At 41.5% G+C, this 25,916-nt stretch overlaps 1 protein-coding gene across 1 annotated transcript in view; it reads left to right on the top strand.

Moving 5' to 3' along the window:
* The window catches only part of igdcc3 (immunoglobulin superfamily, DCC subclass, member 3), a gene marked incomplete at both ends in the record, with an annotated part of 54,456 nt that overhangs the window by 10,749 nt on the left and 17,791 nt on the right, over positions 1-25,916 (top strand). Inside the window, 3 exons of the mRNA XM_083913541.1 lie at positions 24,074-24,218; positions 24,338-24,468; positions 24,689-24,826. Coding sequence (XP_083769667.1) covers positions 24,074-24,218; positions 24,338-24,468; positions 24,689-24,826 — 414 coding nt within the window. The remainder of the gene's footprint in view (positions 1-24,073; positions 24,219-24,337; positions 24,469-24,688; positions 24,827-25,916) is intronic.

Below are 25,916 nucleotides of genomic sequence, written 5' to 3'. Positions count from 1 at the left end.
TGAGAGTGTTTTGTGCATGCGCACGTTTGGAGGGTCGACGATGGCTCTCCATCACCCTCCTACCATCCTGTCCCCACCCCTTTCATGGCCTCCTGCCTGCGTGAATGCTGAAGCGCTATCCCTATATCTTCTTGTAGCTCCCTTTGTCTACCAAACCCCGCCCTCGTGCTGTTCTCTTCCTGCTCACCACGAAGCAAGTCATCTCTCTGTCATATAGATTAGCACGCTAAATGCCATATGCGCTTGTTTTGACATTTAAACATGAAGCCTTTTTGTGTTTTTCTTTTCCTTTGCGTTTGTCACATTGAAGCATTAATAACTTCATCCATCACAATTTTTGAGGAAGAGTAAAGTTGTCATTTTACACCACAAAGCAGATACAGAAATCTTTGTATTCCTCTCACTGATCCCACTCACAAAGAAATTGCAGTGTAGTAGTAGTGCATATGGACATGTCCTATCAATGCCCTATTTCTTCCTTTGGGCAGGTATGTTGGCTGATGTTAAACCTCCTGTTCCCTCCTGCTGTGTGGTCCCCCCCCCCCCCCCCCCCCCCCCCGACCCCCATCTGTCTGCCAGTGTATCAGATGGATTGAGGAAGAAAAGGCTTCTTTTTCTGTACTGATGAGGCGGGCTGATGGGATGAGAGCTCTGACCTCTGCTGTGTAATTACACTAGAAACCCGTTTATTACTGTACACCTGCAGACTAAATACTCAGATCCCATTGCCTAATTACACATGCTCTATTTGAGTTGATTTAGAATTGGCTACAATGGATAACAGCTTTTATTGCTTGTTTTAGAGTAGGGACCAGTATTTTAGAAATCATTCAAGCAGGTCCTTTTCCTATACTCTGTACTCAGAAAGGCAAGGGTACGCAACTGCTGGACTCATTGACTGTGTCCCTCTCTCTCTCTCTCTCTCTCTCTCTCTCTCTCTCTCTCTCTCTCTCTCTCTCTCTCTCTCTCTCTCTCTCTCTCTCTCTCTCTCTATCATGCCTATAAAGATGCCGTTTGTCCTCTATGGGTTGTTGTTGTTTTTTTTCTCAGGGAGCTGAATAAACAGCAATACTGAATGTACCTAATGCCGACTGGATATTTGCATTGACAAATGCTTAAGCTGTCCCACTCTCCTGTGAGGAAGGGGCAGGGCGAATCGCTATTATATCTGAAGAAGACACATCATTGACCTTGAAGCAGTGGAAAATCACAAAGGGACCCCATACCATGCCTTATTGTCTTTGTTTACAGTAAGCCTATATACAGATGGTAACATACAGAACAATAACATGCAATGTGAAGTTTCGGTTAGATTTCCAAAGCAATTCAGACAGTTCTACACTACTACTCACAAATGTATTAAATACATTAACTGCTATTCATATTTTATTACGGTATTGAAAAGGCTGCATGATTGGAAACAAAAACTGCACCCAAACCTGCTTAGCAATAGGGATGCACCAATCCATAATAAGATCAGATATCGGTATGATATTGACAAATTAGCTGGATCGGGTATCGGATAATTAACCAGATCCATGGAACTATCCATTAAATGGTCGCGAGCGACATTGTTATTTAAGTTACTTTGTTATCAGGTTCAGCTGCTATTTTTTATTATGAATTCCTGTTTGCCCTAAATATTTACAAATACATTTCATTAAGTTACTTTATTCTAAGGTTCAGCTGTTACATTTATTTTTAACATACATAACAACACAACAATCCAATATATTTGTATCTGTGTGGGAATTTGTTAAATTTTGTTTTACAAAGTTAGGAAAGTAATGTTTAAGTCAAGCCTGATGCCTTTAGAATCTTCCACATGGTTAGGTGTATAGTTTATCAATTCAACAATGGTATCTAATTGGTGTCAGGTATCAACCGATGCAAAGCCCAGGTATCAGTATTCGGTATCGAGGTGGATCGGTGCATCCCTACTTAGCAGAATTAACTTTATTTAATATCCTCTATCTCCAAATGTCAGGAATGAACACCTGATGCAACAAAATCAAGACCACAATGGTTGCTTGTGCTCTTAAATCTGTGCTGACAGAACTTCAGCCATGCACAAAGCACAGACATGCATGGAGAGCTACAACAATCTTCCGTTAGACAGGAGCTGCCTCATAATATGAGGGATGAGCTGCTTGTGGAGCAGAACGGGCACCCTTATGCACTAAAAATATCTGCCTGTGTAAACACCATCACTTGGAAATATTGAACTGCTTAAAATAGGTGTTTTGCTTATTCCTCCAGGCGCACTGTTCCTGTTTGACATGGCTTTAATCCTACTTATGGTGTTCTTAGAGTGATATAACAGCAAATGAATTCATGTTATATAGCACTGTAAAAAAACAAAAGATTTGTGGCAATGGGCTTTCTTACACAAGAAAACAAGAGACCATCTTGCTGCAACATCAAATTGGGTCAGGGGTTTAAAGTGCCGTCTTGGCTTTAATTTTAATCTCAACTACACAACTATACAGTTTCGTGACTGTCTCTTGCACGGTTGCGAAGCTATTGTGGTGATAAAATCTGGCTGTAGACAGACAGACATATAAACGCCTAACAAAATACCACCTCGGAAGTATTCTCAGTACAGTAGCTGTCTCCTGAACCACATTTTGCCATGATGACACACACACACACACACACACACACACACACACACACACATACACACACACACACACACACTCACACACAATATACCAGTGTCGCTGTCACGGCTGGTAAACATACACACACAATTGACATGTTCATTGTATGTGACAAACGTATTCAACACATACAAGTTAGGGCATAAAAGATAAGTTAATTGGGGACATTTAGGTATAAACAAACAACAAATTAATTTTAGATATAATTAATCCACAGAAGTGTAAAGACAAAAAGAAAAAGTAGAGGTTAGAACATGCCGAGCAACAAATTAATAATTACTCACGTTATGTGAGAAAAAGACACGCTTTGAGTTAGAGTACAAAGTAAGCAATGGTCCTTCAATCATCAACCTCCTAGGTTGCACTAATTTTTTCAATGGCTTAATTAATTTTAGATGTTGAGCAGACATATTTAGTCTTTTCAGAACAACTTAAAATGCATAAGCACACTTTGACCATGACATTACAGGGTGCTCCCTGCAGCAGCTGCTCTCCTCAGCTGTGAAAACTGTAGCTGATCATCCAGATAATGCCCATTCAGATAATGTATTTCATTCTCATACAAAGCAGGTTCTTCCAATGCTACGTGTTTTTGAGTGTGATCAATTTAAACTGAGTAAAGCGTTTAGCCTTTACCTGTTCACTACACAGTGAACAGGTAAAGGTTCTTAGTTGATCTAAGTTGTAATTTAAGTTCAATGTTGGGATTTCACCCCTTTTAGAAGTCTGTTCGTCAGCACGTCTGTCAATAGTTCTGTGGACCCGACTGCATCTGTGCTTGTGTGCTGGGTAAGGTAATTAAGTCTGTGTTGGTCTCCGGAAGTCTCTAGACCACCCTAGCTATTCTCAAACAAACAAATGAAAGGGGGCCTAAAATTCCTTCTGCCTGCTTTTAAGGCCCATGGGAGGAATTCCTTAGTAATAGAGGTGAAAGGTGAAAGAGAACAGAGGCCGGGCCAAAGGTTGGGTGGGTCGGGCCAGTCCCTGAATGCTGGGGTTTACAGCACAATCTATACACAGCTATCTTGCATTGACTTGTTCTGATGTGGACTAATCCAGTAGGGTCTCCCTTATTTACGAGTTTTGTACCGAGCATATGTTAGTGAGGAATTCTGTGCTTTCATGCCAGAATGCGTCTTATTGCCATTTTTTGGTCACCCGGCCCCTTGAGAGAGCGTTTTAATTTCAGCCCTCCAGAGTGATGAAAAAGGGTGTATTTTATTTGGCCCAGACTTCTTTGAGTTAGAACCATCAGGATCAAAATGAGGATGTGGTTTAGGTTACAGTCAGGCAACAGTGAATCAATTCTGTTAATTGAGGGTGCTAGGGAAGCTCAAGGGTATGTGGGTGTGTATGTTGGTGTTCCTTTGACTCCAGGCTTCACTAGGGGCTTGGCTCGGTCTTGCTACTGCCCCGTCACCGCGCTTCACTACACTTAACAGAGCCTTTATGGCCAGATTGGGCAGTTACAAGCCTTTACAGGCTCTGCACCATCCACCAATAAAAACAACAAAACTCCCTCTTCCTGTCTTTTCCTTTGGTAGACATTTCTTTTAGCAAGTGTGAAAAAGACAAACAGAAAGCGGAGGTAGTAGAGATATTTGTAAACATAAAAGTGTTATGACATCTCCCCCCCACTCCCCCATCCCTCTCTCTCACTCACTCACTCACACACACACACACACACACACACACACACACACACACACACACACACACACACACACACACACACACACACACACACACACACACACACACACACACACACACACACACACACACACACACACAGGACCCCTCAGTCCAGTTTTCCATTTTGTTTAAGCAGGGATCAGGAAATCCTCCTGTGGTGGCCAATAAGCAGACGATTCAGAGACAAAGGCCAGTCAGTGATGGGCAGGCAGCAGCTCTCCTTTGGGCCTCAGCCACCTCTCCCCTCTCTCGCCTGTGTGTGAGTGTGTGTGTGTTTGTGTGTGCTGGGGTACCTCTGGGAGCAGAGCAGCAACTATTGTTAGCTATGAAATGCAGGGCAGTGGAGTGGCTGGGAACAGGCAAAGGCTGTGAAGATGTGCATTTGGGCCTTTCGCAATTATTAAGCTACCTGATCGCCTGATCTCGATTATTTGAGCTGACTGAGATCATTTTGCATACTATTTGGAACAAGGCAATATAGTCGATGTTACAAATGCAGCAAAGATATATTTGCGGGGAACAGTCGTATATAAATAGACATTAGGACCACCGTCAATGCTCATGCTCACGCTCGTACACGTGTGCTCGCTGGTGCCCGTACATTCGTTCATCCATGCTTTACTAAAGTCCACCTCTCTCAACTTGGCCGCGGCCGGCAAGCGTCTCATGCCTGGTTGTGGAAAAGTTGTACTCACAATGGTCAAACGAACTAGACTTTAGCCATGAAGCGAGTGAGTAGGCCCTTATACTGGAGTTATCGCTTCCATCCAGCTTTTTTAATTGGATCATTCACATGAAAATATTTGGATGGAATCATAGTGTTATACTGTAAGAGTAGTGTGGGTCATTTAAGAAATAGAAGTTAAAATTAAGTTGTCAAGTACTAGCCTATAAAGTACAGTTTAACCCAGAAGTGAGCATTAACTTTGGCCCCCTGAACCACATTTTTGTTACAGTACATGAGGTAGGCTCACAGAGCCATTTCAGAACAAGCTATTTAAAATAAATCTATTTTTAGCAAACTATTTAAAGATGAATTGACAACAACAATAATCACATCATTTCAGTGAGTAGCCATTGAAATTAACAGCATCACTAGGTGGCATAAGAAAGACAGTAAACAAAACAGAAAAAGACAATTCAATTGTTACTCGCAACTATTTGTATGACATTTAAACGTCAACTTAAATTCAGAATTGTGACAGCCCTAGATGTGCAGCCTTTGGTGCCATTTGTTCTCCTGACCAACACAGCTAGCTGTGGCTGAGGCCCCCTTTTGTCACTGCTGACTCTGGGTAGGTGTGTTTCCCCTTGCCCCCTCCCTCCCTCTTCTTCTCCCTCTGTTTCAGCATTGACTTAGAAACAGAGGGGTCAGAGGTCATGAGGGGCTGGATGACGGGGAGGGGGGATTTTATCTGGGAAACGGTGACCTTTTTGTGTGCACTAGGGCAGAATACCCCTCCCCCTTTTTTCATTCTCCTCCCATTACGTTCCCCCTCCTCCAGCGCATAGCCTCCTGCTCATTCCCCAGTAGGGACCCATCCCCCTGTCTGCTGGCCCTGGGGCAGTGGCAGTGACCTTGGCTTTGGCAGTAAAATAAGGTGGCCCAAACATGCCACAGCATCACAGTCCTGACCCTGCCCTTTCCCAAACAAGCAACGCAGCAGCCTGGAAAAACAAGAGCAAAATAAGCACATTTTAACTCACTCAGATAGGACATTTATTTGTCTCTGTCATGTGTTTTCTGTTCCTCCACGTAGGCTTAAAGGGATAGTTCAGCTATTTTGAATTGGAGTTGTATGAGGTATTTATGTCAATACTCCTGTATATTTCACCATTCTGGTGGTGTGCTACCAGTCATCTACTCTAGGTAATACAGTGACTGTTGATAAGTACCTCATACAACCCTGCTTCAAAAAAGTAAATCTATACCTTCAACAGTCAGTCGTTGTGAATAGATATAGATTATATTACACAATGTAGTTCGGATTCTATGAGGGTAAAAAAACAGAACACAAGCAAACTGATGGAAAACAAGTATTTTGAAATCTAAAGTTCACTAGTGCTACATTAGGGGGTTAAAACAACATATCATGGCGTCACATACAGTAAATGGACCATGTAAGTGACACTCCACCACCGACAACCCTTCAGTGAATAGCCAGAGCTTCCTGAGGCACCATGTGAATGCAGCCTTACTACTGTTATATTCATACATTACATCACTAAATGAATGATTGATGTTGGACTTATTTCAATTGTTTCCTCACACAATTATAATGATTAAGTTCTGCATTAAAGCTATTATTTAACCAGCATCATGTTGGAAGAAGTACCGGGATTAAAGAAGGAGAGCAAGTATGATACTGTGAGAGACTGTGAGAGGAAGTGATTGAATGGTTTTAGGGTCTGTGTGTGTGTGTGTGTGTGTGTGTGGGTGTGTGTGTGCATGCATTGTAATCATCTTTACAATCACACTGTGAAATAAGGGATTTACTTTAAAACCATGAACTCATCGGCGCACCCGAGTGTTTGGGGTTAAAAGCCTGTCAGACTCCGGTGGGTGTGTGTACAGTCGGTCACCAGGGATAAAATGAATTCCACAGGAACCAATTAAAGAGGATGCCGTTGGCATACGATGAAAGATTTTCTCCTGACAACCTGCTTGCAATGTCTGTAGTATTGTTAGCATGTATAATTTTTGTTAAGCTAATTATCAAGAGGTTTATATGTCTTTTTATTATTACAAATCATTAGAACATTCTGTGTTTTTATAATGCAGAATATTTTTTACTTAAGAGTTATGTAAGTTAAAGAGGTTTCTCATGAGCATATAACAGACAAAAAGCAGTGCTTTGGGATATTAAAAGAGCATCAAGATGTTGTTCAGCCATCACAGCTAAGGAAGAAAACCTTAAGTTTCATTAATCAAAACAAAGTAAACAATCTCTTTCAGCATCTCAACTTGTCTTATGTCAGAGTAAACTGATTATCTTTAGATTTTGGACTGTTTTCTTGGACAAAACAAGACATTTAAAAACATCATCTGGGGCTTCAGGAAATTGTAATTAGTATTTCATACAGCATTAAGTTAAGCCAAGAGTACCATGTGCATTAATTTGAAAGCACTGTATTATATAACATGATACAGATATGGCTATACCTCTAATCACGTCATTTGAGTTTTTCTTTGATGGTGCAGTTTATTCAATCAAAGTGACTTGGCAGCATTAATTGGAATGATTAGAGTGGCGGAGTAAGTAGGCCACAGCGAAATAAGCGTCCATCCTTAAACCATGCAAGGGTAGATGAAAGGGGAGAGAGGCAGGGAATAAAATAGATGGAGCATGTGTCGGTGGTCTCAAATGATCTCTGGGCCCCTCTGGCTCTGGAGGCTGGACCTCGAACCAGGAAGGAACATTCCATTCTGATGCTGTGCCGTGACCTCCTGACCCAGGCAGCTTTGTTTCATGGGCAGCTTTCGACAGGCAGCAGGATGCAAAGCAGTAGTGGCGGGCTCTCTTGGCTCAAAGAAGCACGCCTCTGCCGTTAGAACATGTTGGGAAACTGCTCCCCTGACCCCACACTCGTAATTCCTCACTGTAACATGCACATTACCTACGCTTAACATCAAAAAAATGCACTGACATGGACATGTGCACACTCTTGGTCAGTGACTGTCCATATCTAGACCTGCTGCTAGTAAAAAAAAACAGTAACTAATGTGCAGTGTGTATTCTCTCAACACATAGGGACATGTTACTGAGGCCTGTTTTCTCCCTGAAAGCACCATTATAACATTTCATTTAATTCCCACCTCAAGTGATGTAGTAGCAATTTCCGGATCCATCGTAAGCGATGTTTCAACTCTTTCAGCAGCTGCTCAGTGGATGAGATGTGTTTATTTAAAAAAAAATCACTTAAAGAATTTGTATCATCCGTCCAACTACAGTCTTTACTCATATTTATGAATGTCTCTTTTTTTTCCTTCACAGAAGTGGTCTCATGTCGTGTGTTAGTAAGTCATAAGACGGACCATTTCATCTCCTCAGCATGAAAAGATAAAACATGATTCTAGTAGTGTAATAGCCCTCTCCATTCGCCAGCATAGGCATTATTTGTGAGTGGGAAGACAGTTTTAGAGGGTTAGCTGGCTGATGGCAGGTTGGAAGAGCCGGTGATATGTGTTTATGCCTGACAGCTTATGGCAGTGCTCCTCCCATCCATTGCAGGGAATAGACGTGAGGAGAACACGACAGTCAAGGAGCCACCACCACTGCTTGTATGTTCTATGTCAGCCTCTGTGTTTGTATTATTTTACATCACATCTTTATAACAGAGTACAGCTACATTGATATGCGAGTGGTGTTGACTTTCAGTCAGATAAATGCTTATGTAACATAATCATATCATATGGTTAAAATAGAAAAAAAAACATTAACTGATGTTTTATAATCAGCTCCTTCAACTGGTAAAAACTATTTTTGACTGAAGATTAGTCAATTACAATGAATCAAATGAGTGTTTTACAGATAATTAGTGGAATACAATTTTTATAATCCATTAATTAAGTCATTTTTCAAGGAAATTGACTAACATTTCCCATCTGATATGTGAGGATGTGCAATTTTTCTTTGCCTTATACTACAGGAAACTGAATATTGATGGGTTTGGGACTGCTGACACTTTCTGACATTTCCAAACATAATGTATTCCTAAGGCAATATATGCAACTAGCCAACTATCACACCTAATAGAAACAAAATATATAAATAAGTAACCCAAAACGTATCTTTTGAGCTGCATGGAACCACAATTAGTCACTTTAATCTAGAACTAACTGATCCTGCTTAATTGACAGGAACGTCATGTACAGTAAGAGACAAAGCCTTTATTTTATTCTATTGTTCATAAGCCCTAGCCTTGGGATTTCTTTTCCATAGGATAAAATGTGTCACTCAATTTATGTAAATCCAGAGCTGCTCTTTGTTTATTCAAGTCCTGAAAATGGTATTTCATTATCTGATTGAACAGATATGACATCGTAACAAACATAGTATCTGCACATTCTTTGTTTGCACACGCACTGTAGGTAGAGGCAGAGACAAAGGGCTTTCATTTCTCACCCACTGTCTTGTAACGCTAAGTGGTTATGACAGGGCCTGCACGTGCCTTTCCTCTTTCACCCCTTCTGCTCCTCTTCCTCTGTGGTTATTTTCCCTGCTGAATTGGTCTAAACTAGACTCCATAAAGTGGGTTTGGCGGAGGAGTCGCACTTGTGCGTACAAAAAGAGATAGGCGGTCGTAATCATACATTCTGACAAAACGCTGAAAACCTTTTTCACAGGATTCTTAGCATTGGTTTCACCCCTTGGTCCACCTTATCTGTGTGACCTAGGACACGATATATTAATTTCTCTTGAAGTAGTCTACAAGTTTGAGGGTCTTTTTTTTTTTTTACTTCAGTATTTTCTTTTCATGCTACTTTATTCCTCTGTTCCACTAGAATTCAGTGGAAATATTCTACTTTTTAAAAATTAAGATTTCTGTTCACACCGATATACACTCATTACAGAGTAAACACACAGGCTTCACAGCGGCCGTTATAAACAAATACTTCTCTACTTCTCTCTCCATTCGCTGTTGAACTGCTGGTTTTCTGTGTCAACCTTTAATTTCCAAAGTGTAAAGAAACATTGTGGTGGTGATGTAACTATGGATTTAACCAGACTGAAACAATTGTATGAACAACAACAGGCTGAGAGTAGCAGAAGCCCAAGGAGAAGAGCGTAGTGGGAGCGCGTGGAGCGTTGTGGCCGCGCGCCTACAGGAAGCACGTGGAGCAAGTCTCACAGTTTCACTAAGATGCAGCCAGGAATTACTTTTTCACATAGGCTTCTACTCAAAGGGCCAGTAAATATTGCCTCGCGGGCCGCATTCGTTTTTGTTTGGCCTGCATGTATTCTGTGGTTACGTCAGAGCTGCTCTGCCGATTACACGGTAGAGTCAAAATTCATACCTTAGCGCAAATTCCTACCGTCCTACCGTTTATACCGTACACCCCTAGTGTCAACCAAACCTGAAACCATCGTCCTTTCCCCGGGTGGTCCTTTCCCATCTTCTCTCACTCTATCGAAATGACTGGAACCTTATGTTACTGACAATATTTACTCTTGTTTTATTAAAACTTTAGAACATGGATGAACTGAACCCTGCTTCATGAATCTCGATAGATGACAAACTAGTGACTGACTGCATATTTGAATTCATCAGGATAAGCCAAATGGGAGGCAAGTGGGGGGCTAGGTTCCTCGGATCTGCAAGGGGCACTAATATCCCTGGTGACCGCAGTCAGCTGGCAGCTTGAATAGAAAAGGGGGGGGGGGAAGATAGTGTATAGAAAAGAATAGGAGGCAGACTTAAGTTTCCAGCTGTCTCAACAAGAAGATATAGCGGTGACAATATCTTGATGTTTAAAGCCAGTTGATGACAATTCTCCATACATTAACGGCTGTTGCTTTCTTTGTCATTATCCTAAATGCTCCATGCTCTTAAAGGGCTGCTGTCACTGTAGCTGCCCTGACGTTTTTCCATTTTTATTCCACTGCCTCTCTCTTTGCTCTATGTGATGCATTTAAGTGCATAACATTATGTGTTGCTGTCACAAGTTCCTAAAGGCGTGCAGTGGTTGGCAAAAGTATGTCCTATGTATCTTGTTGATCATGATTGATGTCACAGCATCTCTCTTCCCAGTAATTAAGCTCTTATTTACAGAATTGAGCATCTGGGCTTTTTGATACTTACTGTCTTTATCCTCCATTTAGCCCAGTATGAGCTAAGGCCCATAATTGTTCTTAACAAGGGGGAGATGATTTCCCAAAACAAACATTTTGATATTGAAGCAGGTTTTTTTTAATGATCTTTCTCATTCTTTTCGTCATCAGTCCACTTCCCCTGTCTTTGTCACAATCACAAGCTCCTCCTTTCCTATGTTATATTCACATTGCCTCTCCCCTCCCCCCACGGACACATCTCTGTTTGCCACACATGTGATGGTACTGTGTTGCCCGGGATTGTGATTAATGGCCGCAATTCAGCCTGAAAAATTCCCTTGAGTGGGTGCCAGTTGGCTTACGCAGAGAAGAAACTCATTACTGCTGTCAGTTGAGCTGACGGAGCAGGGAGGGGTGTGAGTGATTGTGTGTGTGTCTGTGAACGAGAGAGAGAGAGAGAGAGAGAGAGAGAGAGAGAGAGAGAGAGAGAGAGAGAGAGAAACTCATTTTTGTGCATGTCAGTAAATGCATGCATGTCTGTCCACCTTTGCCATGTATAAGCCATCATGCTTGAATTAGTGTGTCCACGTGTTTGAAGCTCAGTGTAAAAGTGACAGTGTGTCCCAGGCCTGGTATCCAAGTAACAAGGGCTAATTTCTCAGAAATGACTAAGCCTGATATTGTCAGCACCCTGCACACACAAACCCTCCAACTTAAGTATTATAATGGATAACCTGTGTGCACCATGGTGCTTTATGACTATAGTCAGTCTCGTCTACAGTATGTAACATGTGTTTGAAATATCTATTTCTACATGTTGCCATTGTCCATTCACAGATAAACAACTCTATTTGTTGTAAGGTAAAAATAGCATATGTTGGCGATATCACTACTGAATAGTTCTAAGTTAAAGCCAACTCTTTTTAAAGTAATACCACTTATTTTTAAGCACCATTGTCTGTCAACTCTTGTAAAAGATTAGCTGGCAGTAAGAAAGTGAAGCAAGAAGTTTTAAAAAAGGAAGAGAAAAGGCAGAAGGGAAAGCACTCTAACACGAAGGTAGGCCTGCGTAATATGGATAAGCAGAGAGTGTGCAGCTCACAGAGAGATTGTTATATACATTCACTGACACCTCAAATGTAGCAAAAGGCTACAGGCGTTTGCTGAGCTGTTTAGTCTGAAGAGAATGGACCAGTGCTCTAATTATGTTGGTCTTTTAATTCAGATTTTTTTGTCAAGGCAATTTCAGTTAAAAAGCCCAATATCAAAAATCACACATTTGCCTAAAGGGGCTTTACAATCTATACAGGATAGGCCACCCTCTGTCCTTTTAACCTAAATTCAGATAAGGGAAAGAGTCCCCCCGAAAATATAAATGGAAGAAACCTTACCATATCTGTCTGCAGAAGCTGCCGTTTGTATAGAATAGACCCACATAGTAAAATTACAGTATGGACACTTTTAAGTCTGGATTTAAAGGCTTCAATAGTGTCAGCTTGTCTGCTGTCAAAAAGAACAGGACAAACAACTCTGGAGATAGACAGCAGCCGCTGTATTCTGAGAACAGAGAGAACTCACTAATATAAGGTTTAAGGAGCTCAGAAAGGTATGAAAGGACATGCATATTAACAATTTGTCAAAAACCATGTTGATGTGACATGAATAGGGAGCCAGTGAAGGCACAAGATGCAATAATTAAGTCTAGCTGGAACAAAGGTGTGAATTAGGATCTCTGAATCTGCCATAGACAGAAAATACTTTAGCTACCTTAGCTGTTGCATGGTACCGCTGAGTATTATCAGCAAAGCAGGGGAAACTAGTTCAATGACTGCATATAATTTTGCCAAGAGCTGTAATATAGATGGAGAAAGGCAGCGGGCCAAGAACAGAGCCCTGGGGTGCTCCATAGTTCACATCAGAAAATGTACAGTGACTTTAACCACGCAAGAGTCAGGCCAGGGATGCCATATTGATTTTCCAGTTGGTCTCTCTATGGTGTCAAAAGCCACACTGTGATCCAGTGACTACAAAGGGTAACCAGAATGCTTCTGACACTAAACTTTTGTCCCGTTGACGACAGATTATGCATTGATATGCAGATATTTCTTTATAGAGATTACACCAGTCTTAAAGCTAGTGGAGAAAGTGCCAGTTAAAAGTAATTGACTAACAATATTTGTAGGTCAAGGATGCAGGTAGTTGGTTTAGAAGCCAATACCAGCTAAAACATTTAAAGAGAAATAGTCTAAAAGTAAGATCTCATACTATCTGGGATATAACATATGAAGCCACATGAATTAGCAGGTAATGATTGTTGTTGATACAACACAGCAAATATCATCTCATCATGGCATCTCATTTGCTAGCATTTAACAAACACTGGGACTGCACAATAGCGTTTGAGGACAGCTTGTGTTTACTGGCAATGATTATGAAAAAAACAAAATCGGGCCATACTGCCCAGCGCTTGTAAGCGGATGTGTAATAAACTGACAACTGGAGATTTCAGACATATAGTTTGCTTGTGTGAATTTCTGACAGGATGGCATTTTTTTAAACTGATGTTGCATTTGGAAACCAACAGGGGCACTGAGACACGGATAAATGCCCAATGGGAACCACGCAGCTGAGGCACAGTGCATCACCCTCATACAACTGCCAGAGGCTTCCGTGTTTGTGTGTGTGTGTTTGTGTGTTGTGTGTGTGTGTGTGTGTGTGCGTGTGTGCGTGTGTGCGTGTGTGTGTGTGTGTGTGTGTGTGCGTGTGTGTGTGTATGTGTGTGATTGAGTAAAGAGGGGGTGAGATTTACAAAGCCGTTTCAGCCACCCAGTTTTCAGGGTGCTGTGAGATGCAGTGGAGCGCATGGGCCGGTCCCGCCCTGCGTCTTTCAGATGTCCCGTGGGAGTGCCAGATGTGGGGTCATCCATCTACCCCTGGTTCAGGCCAGCCCCCCTCAAAATCACTGTCAGATGCATAATTAACACTGCGTGCTGCTCTCTCAGAAGGAAACAAACTTACACATCAATGTGTATATACATCTCAGAATTAATTTTTTTCCGCCAGCAATATATGATCAAGAACAGTAGCACAAAGGATAGACTTTTTGGGAGAGATTCATCCTGGCCTCCTCAGACTGGCCTCACTACCCAATAGTTTTCCTCTAATGAAGGGGAAGTAATGAGTGTCGGACTGAGGAGAATTGTAATGCCAAATGTCCATCCAGGTTGTTATTCAGAGCCACTGCTGTCTGCGGGCCTCGCATATTTCTGACTTCACAAAACAAGAGGCGGAGACGAGCCAAAGAAGAGTTTAATGGCATTTCCATTTGAATATAAATGTTATCTTACCCCAGATGTCTCTAAATCGTTTAAAAATATTTCAAGCTCTTTTTCACCAAGAAGCGACAAGAGAAGACAAGGATAAAGCAGTTGTGGGGGTCGTAGGCTTTTGAGTGGAGGACGTACAGTGAATGGGCTGAATTAAAGACAGCACATAATTCATGTGGATATGAGCTCATATATACTAGTCGGATGACGGGAGAAGCATCTAATTTGAATTCTAAAGCAGGCAGTTGCATGCTGAGGTATTGGTGATATTAATTAGATACGTGGCCTCTGGGCAAGTAGAGAATGGCACTGGGAAAGCAGAGCCTCTACCTAGCAACAATCAAGTGTGAAAAGAAGAGTGAATATTTTTTAAGTAGTAAAAGGATTTATTCCTCTCTGCAATAAACACTTGGAGGATTATGTTTTTGTTTTTTTTAAAAGACCTGATTTTAAAATTGGGCGAAAAAAATTAGGAGAGGTAAATTATTTGTGTTGTTATGGTGGTACTGTGTGAGTTAGTGTGTAAAGAGTGCATGTGCGAGTAAAGTAGGGGAATTTCTTCTCCTCCTACCAATTGATTCTGAGCATAGACCCTCAAGGAAAGCTTAATGCTCCCTGAAATGCTGAAGCGAAAGTAATTCCATTAACTTAAAAGATTTACTCTCTGGTACCTAAGTTAAAGAGATGAGAAAAGTAGGAATTCAGCAGACTGTAGAGAGACTAAATCCCAACCCACTTACAGGTTAACTTCAGGTATACTTAGGGCGCACTCACACTGTCCTTCCGCACCGCGACCCGGGCTTTAGGGTACTTGTGTGAGTACAGTGTGAGTGCGCCCTTAGATTTCAGTTCTTTCTTTCAGTGTTTTCCAATAGAGGCTTTCGTTTAGTGTTGTTTCTGAAAATATTTTTTTTGTCCAAATTCTGAGTTAAATGATATCTACTACTGCACTGGTAAGTAAAAACCTACTTCTATCACAGGGAAAACACTTTGCTCTTTTAACCAAGACAAGACAAAACTATGAGGCTGCATGTTTTTTTAAGCAAGGTATTTCTTACACTCAATAAGATGCATAAATAATGATAAAAATATGACAAAACAGTCTGTTTTCATCTCTGGCCATTCAGGCCTCTTTTCTGTATCAACCTTTTAGTTGATCAGTGTATTTGTCAGTGTAGACATCACCCTCCCAGGAAGTGCGCTGAACTTTGTAGCCTATTTGACATAGTGGCCAAATGGTGGAATTACCACGTGCTTGAAAGAGTCTATAACTCTGTGGATGCGTTCATCATGACCCCGAAAAAAATATTTGTTTTACTATCAGAATGTGATCTATTTGGTCTGATAAAAGTCTAGAAGAGCTGCACTATTCAATCATTTAATTCCCATTCCAGTTATCAGAGCACTAAACCAACAGCTATGGGCCCAACAGTTTAGAAGTATGGCGGAAGTAGTGCCGATCATCTGGGTTTTTTTAGATGCGGAAACTTTTTTGGCGTTTTGTGCCACTGAGCAACTTTCATAGGAATGGAATAGGTAATGGGGCTCCGCCTCCAATTCCTAGAAATAAATGTTACAAAAAGCTCACTTTTTTTTTTCTCACACATCAAATCCCCTCTTTGTTGCTTGTGAGTCTCTGCAGTAACAAACACTTAACAACGTTTTTTTTTATTTAAGAAGAAAACAATATCAGCAAGGTAGACACCAACAACAGGAAACACTGGCAGTTAATTTAAAATCAAATGCTACTTTTCAGGCGCTGGTTTGTCTGTTATTTTAACCCTCCTTTCTCTGTTGTTCTCCCCCAACTCTTTCACTCTCTCGCTTGTCTCTAATCTTACCCAAGCCGCGACTGGGAATCATTTAAATAATCCCTTAATTTTCAGCATCTGTTGTGCTTTAATGGGTCTCTCTTTAATTAGGGGCTGCATGCTAAAGTGAGTGTAGGAGGCTTAGTGTGGAGATTTGGGGCTACCGGGGCAAAGCAGGAGTGCAAGGGCTTGGGGTGCTGGAGTGGGAGGAGCAGAGGCCGGAGGGACGATGGGGTGTGGTGGAGAGTGGAGGGGGTTTGAGGTGGCGCAGGAGTAAGGGGTGTGATGGAGGCACAGGCACAGAGCAGGGCACCAGGGGTCCAGGCTTTGTGCCTGGAGTGGAGAGGTTAGGTGGGGCGGGGAGGAAAAAACAACTAGACAGTTAGCAATGTGCCTTTCCATCATACTCTTTGTGCGACAAAAAAGCTACATTTATCTACCTAAATACCTTTTCTACTGATAGCTGATGCAGAGTAAGTGGTAGCTAATTTAGTATTTACACTGATAAGGTTTACACAAGTATAATAATTCTGTTTCATTGTTTGTTCAGCGTTGCCCATGTTGGCAGGCAGTGAAGCAATGTTTGCTATGACTAATGAATATAGACTTATAGTGTTATTGAGCCAACAATGGGTTTACAGTAGCAATATTATGTAATATAGATTGTTATATGTAATCAGCGCTGAGCAGATGAAAAAGGAATTACATTTTAATTAATATTATATTAATATTTGAAAACCCAAATAATGTTGCATAATCCAGAATAGGTCGACAGTTGATGATTCTGGTCATTATCGATTCATTTGATTCGAAAAGATTTAGTTTAACGTTATAGGGTATGTTAAGAAGACCAGCACTGATAAGCTGGAACAAGTGGCCTTTTTGCTTTTCATTATCTCCCATTAACTTCCTTGGTTAAGCAGAAAAGACATGTAAAGCATTATTGTGAGCGGTAACTGTTGTAGCATTGCTGCTCCCTCTACCTTCTACAGGGAGTCTTAATAGCAGCCATCAATCTTACCATATTTAACTTAGTGCACACAAGCTCCACATTATTGATCAACACAGTGGACTAAGGACAATCATACAGCAGGAAAGCCTGATGCAAAAACGCTTCCAACATGAGCAGAAAAAGACAATTAAATTCCAGTCAAAACAATTTTGTAATGTGATAGGGAGGAAGAAAGAAAATACGTCATGTTCAGCTGTGAGTTTCCAAAATCAAATAGGAGAAAGAACACTTAAGGGCGTGATCACACTGTCCTTTTGGCCGCGGCCAAAACCGTTTTTTCAGCTAAAGTCTAGTACCTTTAAGCCATGTGAGTGCACCCGCTCCGTGCTCAACTGCGGCCAGCGGACCGTCCACGGCCCGCTTGAAAGAGGTGGGCTTTAGCGGAGCCGTTTGCACATGTACGAGCACGAGCGTGCGCACGTGTACGAGCACGAGCACGAGCCCTACGGCAGTAGCGTTATGTCCGCATGTTCGGACATGTAAATAGGAGGACGGACCATGCGCGGACATTTAACAACAACAACAATGGTGGTGAAAGGTTCACGTTGGTGTGGTGCGGAGGTGGAGTGTTTAGTGCAGATTTGTTCGGATGAAAATATTCAAAAACAGTCGACAAGACGCACAAAAACTCCGAGATCTATGGAAAGATTTGTAAACAAAGCCACACACACGCGATCAATGCGTGTGACGTGTTACGGCGTGATGGCGTATGGACAGCAAAAAGTATTGGCCGAGGCCCTGGTAGTGAGTACAAACGGGGCTGGGGCGCGGGGGGGAGAGGGAGGGGGGACAAGTACCCTAAAGTCCGGGTTGTGGTCCGGGAGGACAGTGTGAGCAGAACCTAAGACAAGTGAAGGAAAGGCTGGAAAATCCTGAAATGGATTTGTGTGTTCTTTGGTTGACATTTAGACCTGATCCATGTGGATCTGTGTGTTCTGATATGAAAAAGCAAGCTCAAGAAAGCTCATGTTTTAGTCACATTAGTGGAGTGTATCTGGGGATGGCAAAGTGGGTTCGTTGGTCAGTCATTCCATCACTCTTGTTCAGTTTAATTCAGTAACTGATTAAAATTAGGCTACGTTTTGTACAGACATCCAAGTTTCCCAGAGGATGACTCTCAGTATTGACCATAGTGATCCCCTGACGTTTCCTCTAGGGCACCATAAGGTTGACATTCCTGTTCTTTAGTTAACTACCTCAACAGCTATTGGATGGTTTGCCATAACTTTTGGTACACAATCAAGGTCCCGACCATCGGGATGTTGTAATAATTTTGATGATCACCTGACATTTGATCTAGCATCTAAAACCTAGCTTTCACTTATATAGAAGCTTGCAAAGCTGAAGTCTAAGGAACATTTCCTTGCTTGGTTTCACTCAAATCAGTGCATAAAAGAGGACCCATGGATGGATCCATGTGCCCGTTTAGTAAAGACTGATCAAATGTGAGACGCCACAGAAAAACATAAGGTATGACAGGAGATGTATTTCTCACCATAAAGTCAAACAAAGTATAATGACAAACTGAACTGCTAAGTAACAAGAAAGCATGCTTGTAAGCCCCTGCCATAAAATATGTATTACAGATATATTGGCTGGAGAGGTTTTAATATAAATGATCAATAGGTCTGATTCCTGAGTCTCCCTGTCCTTACATCTGCCAGCTGAGCGCAAAATGGCAGATATTCAGCTCAGCTGATGCTTTGGCTCCTGTAGGTGCTAACACAGGAAGGTGTTGATGTGCCAAAGCATTAAAAGGAGGAGAATTAATGTGTCAGAGGAAGAAAGAATACAGCCCACGCTCATGCAGCCTTTCCTTTCGTAGGTGATAAGCATCACGCACCACCAACCAGTAGATTGATCACAGGAATGCCCAGGCTTGGGCACAGGGAGAGCGGTGGGGGTGGGGGGGGAGTAGTGGGGCAGGGAGCCAATAAAATATCACATCTGCATTAAAATGCCATCTCTAGGGTCCCAGCACAGGGACCTGCTATTTCAGGGATGCCTATTTAAAGGTTGTTGAAGTGTGGGCTCTCCACGCTGGAATAGCACTGTACACCATCTCCATTATTTATGGGCCTCATCTCTATTTTACTGGTTTTCCAGGGTGGGGGTGGGTTGGGCACTGGACTCATCACCGCTGCTTGAACAACATGTGCTTAATGATGTCACAGGCCTGAGAGGGCTCATGGGGGTGGGTCGAGTGGTGCGATGAAGACCTGAGCAAACGGTTGAATGTACGGTAGAGCGGGGTGGGTGCCTAGAGGCGAGTGAAGGCGTGAGGGAGATGACATTATAACATGGGGGTTCACTGAAGCTTTACGCCATAGCTGCAGGTTTGAATTGTGCTGTAGGATGCATGTCCCTCTACTGGCATCATTACCTCTGTCATATCAATGAATCATCCCCAGCACATGCGACCACAGGTCTGCAAAAAAACATGGAAATGTCTCATCAGACTGGCTGATTTGGTCATTGCAGCAGGAGGCGTCACAGAAAATAGCACAGTGTGGGCTTTTAATCACCTTGTTAAATATTCTCTGTTGGGTATTTGTGTGCGTGTGTGTGTGTGTGTGTTCAACTGAGCAATACAGAAATGGATCATTACTTTGGGGCCATTAGGCAAAAAATATTGGGGTCATTCTCATAATCACCATTTAATCTACATTTCTTAATTATATGGATCTCAATCGCTCATATGTAAAACATTAAAAATCCACCAATTTCAATATCTGTTGTACATGACCTGCAGTTTGGAATTGAAGGATGGGGAAATCCAGATCAGTATCGACTGCCCTTTTTGCTCATCATTGGCCCTCGAACCCAATGATCAGTACTCGTACAGCACTTGTCATATTTCATCCGTTGAATTGTGTGGGCATGTGAAATTCTGACTTTCAAAACAAATTATGTTAATTTCTCCCCATTTATGACTCCTTTTAGAACTATTTGGTCATAAATTGTGAAACAAACATTCTGTCAGTGCCACTCACTTCTTGGCTATTATTAGACATCCAGTTTTGCCAGGACTTGATTTACAGCTCAGCTATCCGTCTAAATCACCACGCTTCACATTTCCTGTCTGTGACCTTCCCTCATATTGCTCCCTCACTTATTCTTCTTTTGTGGTTGTCACAGAGGAACCGTCAGACATATGCTCAAGGAGTGATGTCCTCTCTGTGCACTTGTGTATGGATTTCTTTTTAGTATGCACCCCAACCATTCTCTCCCTTATTGCAGTAATTAGACCTGCTTCATTTAAGCCAACAGCATCATGCTGGTAGTGGACAGTCTTTAATCATGTGTGAGTGTCAGTCAGCACTTAGCAAACAGAGAAAACACAATAGAGGAACATGTGCCTTTTGGGATGAGTGAGAGTTCTTCATGTGCGTCTGGCTGGGGGGGGGGGGGGCAATATAGTTGTTGGTTAGATCACTTTAGATTAACTCTGTAACATCTCACACAATAAAAGGCAAATGCACAATGCAGATTATGAACAGCTGTTTTCCTTTACATCAAGCACAGCTGGTGAACAACTTTCTCTGCTTCTGTATGTCTGCGTATATCACCCTATTGTGATCTCTCCGATTGTGTCTGATTCTGTGAGTGTCTCGATAGTCACAGGGGTGTGGGCCTCTTAGAGAACTCATGTTTTATGCATGAGGGCCAAGGGTGGGGCCCGTTAGGGGGGTTGAGCCAGCGGACACATACAGCAAATCAGTGGACACCATGACTACTTGGCAGAGATGCACAGGAAAACTCCTATAGGCACTGGTCCTTTTTAACGCCTTTGTTCCTCAGCATTCAAGTGCAGTTTTGTTTCTCTCTTCATGTCCCCCAGTGTTCCCAGTACACATGGACAGTACAAACAGTAGTGTTTGAGTGTGTGTGCTTGTATGTATCCTAATTTGAGACTGTATTCCAAGACAGCAAGCGTCTTTGATCACATCATTCACTCTGATGCTTGTTTTCGGTGTATTGTGTTCAGAAGGATTCCTAGCTGTTTCACTGCTCCTAACCTTTCTGCAGTGGCAGTCCCTTCAGGGCTTCAATTTGGTGCTACACACTGCCAGTCTCAGCCCAGGGGTCCGTATTGCAGCAGGCCAAGAGAGGAAGAATTGCTGATTGCTTTTGTCAGCGCTCAGTCTCGGAAAAACATGAGAGCCCATTATTATAGGCCGATATTCTGTAATGTGAAATTTGCAATAATTGTATACGTCTGACAAGTTTGCAGTGATTTCAGTGTTTTTCAACTGACGTAGATGGAAGTGAAAAAGAAGGCCAATGCTTGCAGTACACTGTGCTAAAAGAAAACAATTATTAACCAAAGAACATGTTAAGAGCTGTGAAAATGCTATAGCCGTGGATTGGTGATAAATTTGCTGATGTTCTCTTTTAAGCCATCTATGCTTCACAGTGAGGTTGACCTTAAATGTTTTATGGTTAGAAGGTTGTGGGTCCCAGGTGGAAAAATTGAGGTTGGGCCCTTGAAATAGGCACTTAAGCTGAACTACCCCAGTAAGATATACAGCAGTTTAAGTGTGGCCTCATAGAGAGGCAAAAGAAAAAATATGGGACCCAGAAAATCTGTCAAGTTGAGTAACAGTCAGATTTTTTGGTCGTTATTCATCTTGAGACAAAATAATGGAACTGGTGAATTTGCTATCTCTTCTCACAGAGAACACATACTTTAAGAGCAGTGAGGGCTCATTTCTGGAATAATACTAAATTAACATGTTTAAATTTCCATCAGAGCTCCATACATCCATCCAGAGATTTAAGGTCAAGTCGTGTTGGAGAATGCCACGCTTCTCATTAAGTTCTGAAATTGAATTACAGCGTTAGACCAGTGATGCAGCCACGGGCTCTAAAGTGCTACCACTCTATATGAAGTATATCTCTCTCTCTCTTTCAGTCTCTTGTTCATTAACAAGAATGTTTGCAGTTTGATTTTATTAAAATCAGACCTTTTAAACTGTATTATGTCTCTATATCAAACCTTTCCGAATATGAATGACACGCCATCAGGAAAAATTGAGCGCAGAGACGGTTGACAAACTGAACTCACTGTCTGCAGCGCAAAATAAAGAAGAAACAAAAGAAATGAGTGTACGAGTGTATGGATAATGTGGATCCGACAACAGCCAAGCATGTCTTAGCCATAAATAAGCCTCCTCCTAAGTAGTGCTGCTTACTTCCTGCTCGTCCTTTTAAGTAATGAATTAATGCAGACTACAGGTTGGGAAGGTTATGAAATAATAAGGGGTCCGTCCCTCTTGTTATGCTAACAGTGTTCAGATGAGTCCTCCTGTGTCTGAGTTAATTATGGTTGACATTTAAATGAGCACACTTGTGTTGAAAAAGGTGGGAGAACTGTGGAAGAAGAGGGCCTCTCTCTAATTGAGTTTGTCGCTGGCTCCACCTTCGATGCTGCTTTTGTTCTGCCGGCAGTAGATATGTGAAGTGCAGCTGAATAAGACCCTCTGTAGGGATATAGATCCTGGATTTGCTATATAGCGTGTGGGTTGTCTTTGTCTTAGCTTGCATGCATTTTTAAAAGCATGCCTGCCCTTCTTACCAAATGTCAACATACAGCAGGAAATCCATACACCTTTGTACTTTAAACATGTATGAAGAGATCACATTCAGCAAATGATGACTCAGTTGTACATTTGTCTTGTTTTCTCTTGCTCGGAAATTGCAGACATTCTCATATAACTTCATGATGACATTTGTATGGAAGGTTTTTAGAAAGTTTTCAAAGAAACGTAGGACTTTAAACAACATTTGGATCAAAAACAGCATTAACCAGATAATCCCACTGAAAGGAAAAACTATATTGTATTGTATTCTCTACATCTCTTCAAGTTGCCTTCATTAAAAACAACAGGTCTGACAATGTTATGACTTTCAAATCTCATCTGCTGCAGTTCCAGGGTAGACAATTAAAAAGGAGTGAAATTGAAAATGTAACCCTTTTCATAACAAGTCATCTGAGGAATCCCAACAGTGCAGTAAAATGTTGTGCCATCCTAGAAACCAATTAAACTGTTCTAGGTCATTCATAACTTTTGTAGCTTTGGGTGACAGTTACTTGTTGTTAGTTTCAGTCCATATATATATATATATATATATATATATATATATATATATATATATATATATATATATGTATATATAATCTTGCACTTGCAAACCTGTTGACACACTATACCTTTCTGAACCACAAGGCGTCTTTAGATTTGTCTCCACAGAAATATAGAAGAGAAATGTCTTTTAAAACAATACGTTTACAGCTGGCAGTATTGTTTCTTCACATCTTCATCACCTTGTATATTTACCTGTATTTATTTAAATGTTTAGCACTGTAACGAGTAAAGAGAACAATGTGCACTTTATGTCAAGATTATGTTTGTGTCCTACATACAGCCACTCTACATTGATCATGGTATTTTTATTCATTCGGTATTCACACCCTGTGAATCACCATCTCTTACCTTGACTTCTTTTCCGTAATATGTGTTAATGAATGCATACAAATGACATTAGAGCTTCACACATCTTGTGAAGCTACTTTACCCTTGCATACATAATAACTAGATGGTAAACGACAACACCAATGTGTCAGGAGCATTCTCCATTCTTCGTTGTTGATTTTTATAAATATGTTGTTTATCTCTTCTTAAGAGAAAAGATGTATGGATCTTAGATAAATACTGTGTCGCTGTAAGCATCCAGGCTTGTTGCCCTGTAGCTGTGTTGTGTTGTAATGACCCAATATCTTCCTCTACAGCCATGGCAGACTTCCATGTCCAACCAGAGTTGGTGCACGCTGAGGAATCTGGCGTGGCTCGATTCCAGTGCCAGATCCATGGTCTGCCAGAGCCTGTTATCAGCTGGGAAAAAGACAGCCGTCCAGTGGAAACCAAGGATAAGAGGTAAAACTAAATCCCATCATGGCCTGACACTTATTATAAATGGCAGCATTTTATATTTTTCATTTACCAGGTCTCATCATATATTTCTCCTTGTCTTTTTTTCTCTTTCTCTCTCTTAGGTACACTCTTCTGCCAACAGGTGTTCTGCAGATTACAGGAGTGCGAGAGGAAGACAGCGGAAAGTTCTGCTGTGTGGCTCATAACAGTGCAGGAGTGAAACACAGCACTGAGGCTCTCCTCACTGTTTCAGGTTGGTTTGTTTAATCAATTTCACATCAACATACCATGATGCTATCTATCTACCCAGCATATTCCCAAGATTTTCCAAACCTATTGTTCCCCTGCCTGATCCCTGAGATAGCAGCATATCGAGCTAATGCACTCGAGAGAAATCCAATTAAAGGATGCCATCAATCATGCTCCTTCCCATCTTATTCTCCCCTCTCCCCTGTTTTTTCTTTTCTTTTCAGGCTCTCAGTCATCTGTTTACAAAGAGCCTATGATAGTGGTTGGTCCAGAAAATCTCACCCTCACTGTTCACCAAACCGCCATATTGGAGTGTGTTGCTACCGGATACCCTCGGCCCATCGTGTCTTGGAGCAGACTAGGTGAGAACAATTCCTGATCAGATCAAAGAAAAGGCTCCAGAAGGTGCATACGTTTGTATGTAGTTTAAAGTTTTTCCTTATATGCATTCGTGTTTGAGGAATTATGTGTCACTGAGCTGAAGTACAATCACGGTGTGCATTCATGCATGTGAAATTTTAGTGTTTTGTGTTGGTCCTATGTGTTTTGTGTACTTGTGTGTTTGTATGTTCTTTGATCTTTCCCCCTGGATTGTGTAATGCACATGTGTGCGCAGAATAAATTTGATACAGTAGAGCATCTTTCGTGTATACATGAGGCAGTGGGATTCAACATAAGGCCTTGGGGCTAAAAGTTATGTTGGATTCTGTGTTGATAAATGCATGTTTCATCTCCTCATGAAGTTGAACCGCCTTCGAAGCACTGCTGAGCCTTAGTAATTGCTATGACTTGCTGAAAAAGATGCAATTAGTTTCTCACTCTTGCCATGTGCATTTTTTTCTTGACTATCACTCAAACTCTGTCGTAAGCAATTTTTCAATCTGGTATCTGTTTTCTTTACCTATTATCCAATCTGATTTGCCTTTCCAAATGTAAATTGCTGCCCCTCCCAAGCAGTCGGGCATAATCAGATTGGGGGGTATTGCCTTACACAATGTTGCTAGAATGAATTGTATGTATTAGATTACGGCAGAGAGGCTGGGATAAGCTGCATAATGAATCTGATAGTTTCACATCAGTCACTCTTTAATGCCAGAGTTTGTTTGCTGCTATCCATTCAACAGTACACACAGTCTGCTAGCTTGTGCTCTTTCTTTTCTGACACTAAGTTAATTAGTGCCTGACAGGAGAAACTGATGGAGGGGGCAAAAGAGAGAGAAAGAAAAAAGGCAAGAAAAGAACAATACTGCTTTTGTTGAGACAAATGCTCACTGGACTGAGAAGTTAGCGATGATGGAAAAATGCAGAAATAGCAATAAAACACATCATAATGAAACATAAAGAAAAAACACTTGGCAGGCAAGTCATAGTGATTTATTTCATCTCAATAATTTGTCATGATTAATTACAAATAGTGTCCTCTTCATAATCAATCACCATGAGATTACATCT

This window comes from Echiichthys vipera (assembly GCF_963691815.1).
Source record: "Echiichthys vipera genome assembly, chromosome: 1".
Lineage (NCBI taxonomy): Eukaryota > Metazoa > Chordata > Actinopteri > Perciformes > Trachinidae > Echiichthys > Echiichthys vipera.
Note: the sequence above shows the minus strand (reverse complement) of the source record. Positions and strands in the feature narration are given on the sequence as shown.